The sequence below is a fragment of the Etheostoma cragini genome, chromosome 13 (genome assembly GCF_013103735.1).
Source record: "Etheostoma cragini isolate CJK2018 chromosome 13, CSU_Ecrag_1.0, whole genome shotgun sequence".
NCBI lineage: Eukaryota > Metazoa > Chordata > Actinopteri > Perciformes > Percidae > Etheostoma > Etheostoma cragini.
Genome location: NC_048419.1, coordinates 25,127,159 through 25,132,049, shown reverse-complemented (window position 1 = coordinate 25,132,049; position 4,891 = coordinate 25,127,159). Strand labels below are relative to the sequence as shown.

At 40.0% G+C, this 4,891-nt stretch overlaps 1 protein-coding gene across 1 annotated transcript in view; it reads left to right on the top strand.

Moving 5' to 3' along the window:
• Positions 1-4,891, top strand: part of wwc1 (WW and C2 domain containing 1) — a 54,773-nt gene that overhangs the window by 46,040 nt on the left and 3,842 nt on the right. Inside the window, exons 16-19 of the mRNA XM_034889998.1 lie at positions 580-629; positions 1,416-1,629; positions 2,215-2,385; positions 3,549-3,641. Coding sequence (XP_034745889.1) covers positions 580-629; positions 1,416-1,629; positions 2,215-2,385; positions 3,549-3,641 — 528 coding nt within the window. The remainder of the gene's footprint in view (positions 1-579; positions 630-1,415; positions 1,630-2,214; positions 2,386-3,548; positions 3,642-4,891) is intronic.

Here is a 4,891-nt window from a genome sequence, read left to right as displayed (position 1 = left end):
CTCTAAAGTGTTGAAAGCGAGCCTCTAAAGTGTTGAAAGCGAGCCTTAAAAGGGTAGAAAGCGAGCCTCTAAAGTGTTAAAAGCGAGCCTTAAAAGGGTAGAAAGCGAGCCTCTAAAGTGTTGAAAGCGAGCCTTAAAAGGGTAGAAAGCGAGCATCGAAAGAAATCAATACAGCTCAGAATTTCTTTGAAAAAAGTAAGCAGCTAAACTTATTATCAGTGAGGCCAGTTTCTCCATTTGTTAAACCAGAGTAACATTTAAAAATGTGCCATTCTCAGATTTTTAACCGCTTGTGCAAACACATTCTCTCTGATCTGTTTGGTTAAAAGCTAATTTAAGATGAGTTGGTTGGTGGTTGGTTTAAGTTCACTGGAAAATGAGTTTGTATTAAACTGAAAATGGGTCAAAAGTATATGACACATGCACTAATACACTCAAAATATTAATATTTCTCTTAAATAAAGCCCTTAGGCAAAAAGGAAAACTAGTGTTATCTGTCTGTATGTTAGTAAAACATGTCAATAGCTTATAAGAGACTTTTTTAAACATACAGATGTTTGGTCCTGATGTGTGTTTCAGAATCATGTTTCCAGCAGTGGGGGGGCTGAAGTTCCTGAGAACGATGAGTGGTGAGCATATCTCCTTTCCATCTTCTACTTTTGTATTCGTTCCCCTTGTGAAAAATTAGAAGTAGGAGAAAAAAGGTTGTAAATTGTAATATATCGCAGAATTTGGCATTATGTTTAAAATTGCGATAATATCGTATTGTGGCATAAGTGTTGTGATGGTATCGTATTGGGGGGCGTCTGCTGACCCCCCCCCCCCCCCCCCCCCCCCCCCCCCCCCCCCCCCCCCCCCCCCCCTTAACAAAAAGCGTGCTAACTGTAAACAAACTGTCAAGCGTTGAAAGCATTAAAACAAAAGAACAAGAAACATCAAATCGTCAGGCGCCAACTAATCTCTTGATCAGATCAACTTATGATGATGCAACGATGCCGGAACGGGCCAGTGGGGGGTTGGATATTTACCTGAAGAGGTTTAGAGATGAAAGTTAGATGTTTTGTTGATAGTTTGTAGATCATCTACAGATTAACTGTTGAAAGTCAGCAGATATTCATTTGAGCAATGTACTAATAATCTGTTGACAGTTTGTAGAGCATCTACAGATTGACTATGGGGGGGAGGGAGTTGTTAAAAGCTCAAATTGTAGTAAAAAAACATAAATAAAAACATAGTTTGAGACATTAAAGCATTGAAGACGATACCCAATTTGTAGTTGTAGTAGAGATGGGCGCTAAGGACTATGGAGTTAATTACAAAATCAAATAAAACAATCAGAATACAGGAAATGAGAACTAGTTGATCCTCTTCTCCTCTCTCTCATTTTATTACTGTCTCCGTTGTTTTGTTGTCAGGCGTGACGACCCTCTGGACGTCTTTGACGACGATGATGATGATGATGAAGAAGGAAATGACGAGGAGGGGGTGGGGCCTCTGGAGGAAGAGGACGAGTTTTATCCTGACAGCAGGCAGTGGGAAGCAGAGGAGGGAGAGGAAGAGGAGGAAGAGGGAGAGAAGAAGATGAAACCTCAGACTACGACAGCGGCAGCACCGGCCATCACAGAAAAGGTAACGTTGTGATTTTTGCTGATTTTTTTGCAGAGGGGACAATACATACATACATAAATACACACACACACACACACACACACACACACACACACACACACACACACACACACATACCTGGACTTACATTAATACCTGCTCACTTTATCACTTTAACACTGGACTCAACACTGACACTTTTGATAATAATTTATGGTATTTTTTGTCTTTATTTGACGAATGTTCTTCTTCTTCTCCTTCTTCTTCTTCTTCTTCTTCTTCTTCTTCTTCTTATTATTATTTATTATTTATTATTTATTATTTATTATTATTTATTATTTATTATTATTACTGTTATTTTGTTGTCTTTATACTGTCTTTTTTTATCTATTTTTTTTTTCTTGCTGAAACTGCTGCTGGAATTTTCCCTTTCCTTGCGGGAGTCATCCCAAAAGGATCAATAAAGAGAAGTAACGAGGACAGGGAGGGAGACAGCTGTAGGGAAAAAACTCTTCTTCAACCTGGTGGTTTTAGTCCGGATGCTCCTGTAGCGCCTCTGAGAGGGCAACCATTAACTTAAATTCTTTAATTTTACTCTCCGTCCAGCTAAACAAGGAGACGAGCATGGACAACATGTTGCCGTCTTACCACTGCTCCGCGGTCCGACCCAAGGAACGCCGCCCGGACGTCCACCAGCAGAACCCCTTCATGAGGGGGAACACCATCATCCGCTCCAAGACCTTCTCCCCGGGACCTCAGAGCCAGTACATCTGCAGGGTAACTCAAACTGAACAGAGGAAACCAGACCTTAACCCTCTGAGGCCCTAAGATGTTTGGCAAAATTCCTACTCAAAAAGTGATGTTACAAAATTTTATATCAGACCTTTTTTTTTACTCTTTTTACCATATATTACAGTACTTTGTGGAACCTAAGACTTTGGTAAACTCGTTGCAAGCACCCAAACATTTTGTGTGAAACACATGGGGATCGGCTTTATGCAAATACCTTAACAAGGTACCTTTAAGAACATATGTGGCAATACCCTATTAAACCTATTATGTCACATTTAGTTTCAGGTTCATAATTGTATTTTGTGATGCCGTTAGAACATGTTTACATGCTTTACTGTTCAAAAATACACTTTATCTTTCTCATACTGCCCATGGCTGCTGCACCTGTAAACCAAATACTACATAAGTCAAAAGGTTTTAGGGGAAATGTGACCAGGAATCAGGGAGAATTTAACACCCCTGGCAGCCAAGACAACATCTTTTTCGGTACTAGCATGCAGCTGCATCCGACAATGTCAAAACCGCATTAGCTTAAGGCGTAACTCTCGCCAAAATGCAACCGAGGGTCTTTTTGTGAATGGACCTGAGTTAAACTTTTGTTTTTAAACCTCATTTAGGACAGAAGCGCCAGTTTTAAGATTTACCGTATTGTCGTTTTTCAGTCAAATGGCCTTTGAATGGAGAAGCTAGGGATGCTACTATGATAGCATCCAAATCAACATGTCTTTAAACATTCAGAACATGCATGAAACTTTACTCCAAGTTTAACCCGGGGTTCTACACATGGACTCCAGCACGACTCACTTTAGCTGTTGTTGTTGTTGTTTCCGGGCGCTACCATCTCCAAATGCAACGTGACGGGGGGGAGAGTAAAGATGGAAAGCTCCTAAAGCTTAGTTCCATATAAATACACGGATAAGTTGTTGTTTTGTTGTTAGTGAAACACAATATTGAGCTTGTAGTTGAAAAGGGAGCCTCGGATAAGGATGACATTTCCTTCTGTGGAGTCCGTTCATTCAGAGGTCGATTCTTGTTGACTGGCGAGATGGTAGCGCCCGGAAACATCAACAGCTACACACAGTTGTTAAAACATTTCTTTTTTAGTGAATTGACATTTGTTCCACTCTCTGCTGTTTCTGTCTTTCTAGATCAACCGCAGCGACAGCGACAGCTCCACCCTCTCCAAGAAGTCTCCTTTTGTAAGGAACGCCTCCGAGAGACGCAGCATGCGCATGAAGAAGGTAGAGACAACTTCCTCCCTCTCTCTCTCTCTCTCTCTCTCTCTCTCTCTCTCTCTCTCTCTCTCTCTCTCTCTCTCTCTCTCTCTCTCTCTCTCTCTCTCTCTCTCTCTCTCTCTCAAGGAAAAACAATTAAGAGCAGTCAGACTGCTAGGGTTGTGTCAGATTTATCAAAACATGTGGCAGCTTACTTATTATTATATATTTAAATACTTTAAAACGTTAATATATTGTTGAATTTAAAGAATTTTTCCTTAAAAATGAACTCTATTATTTGGAGCCCTTCTTTAAATTGTAATCGTAAAAATCCAAACGATACCAGACCCTAATCGCGAGGCAGGGATTGATTTCCACACCCCAACAGACGATGCAATATTTGCTGCGTCATATTAGGAAATAATTATGTCATCAAGGTCTTGCCATGACTTGACAGACTCCACCGCAGACACTAGACCACTAACCAGTTATAGCTTTTTGGGATAAACTATTTTAATTTTTTTTTCATTTAATAAATAAAATACAAAACATTCAACTAACAACATGAACACATCCCACCCCACTTCCAAGTAACCCTCCAGAAAAGTTCAAGTTCTTTCTCCATTTGCTAGTGTAGACATCCAGAATGTCAAAAATGTACATTGGATGGTTCCATTAAAGGACCAGGACACTGCTTTCATTGAATTTTGGGTGTTTTTATTAAATTTTGTAGTATATTTCTGCTTCTTTAAACTTAAAAGTTAGGTTGAGTGTCCATGTATTCCAGAATAAGTGTTAAACTCAACGTAGAAGTCGGTAGTGGTGGGGGCGGGAAAGCATAACATGAAAAAGTGACAAAAATGTTGAAAAAAAGGGTAAAAAACGTCAAAAGAAAATGTCAAAAGAACATTGTCAAAAAAGCAACAACAAAAAAATACAATAAAATACAAATGCGACAATAAGCTGAAAAAAACACACAAAACACCAAAAGTGCTGCAATCCTAGGGGAAAATGTTAAATAAGGTAAATTTATTTTAAGGTGGGAGGACAACACAAGGGGTTAATATGCCATTTGTTTTCAAACTCCGCCCCCCTATCCATCTCACAAGCCCACCCCTGTTCAAACGCACCCTCACAGCTTCATTCGCATGAACGTTTTGAGCAAACTTCACATAATTGGAGTTACATGTGGATGGAACCATGGCTACTGAAGACCCAGAAACATGCCTACTGAAGCCCCAGAAACATGGCTACTGAAGCCCCAGAAACATGGCTAC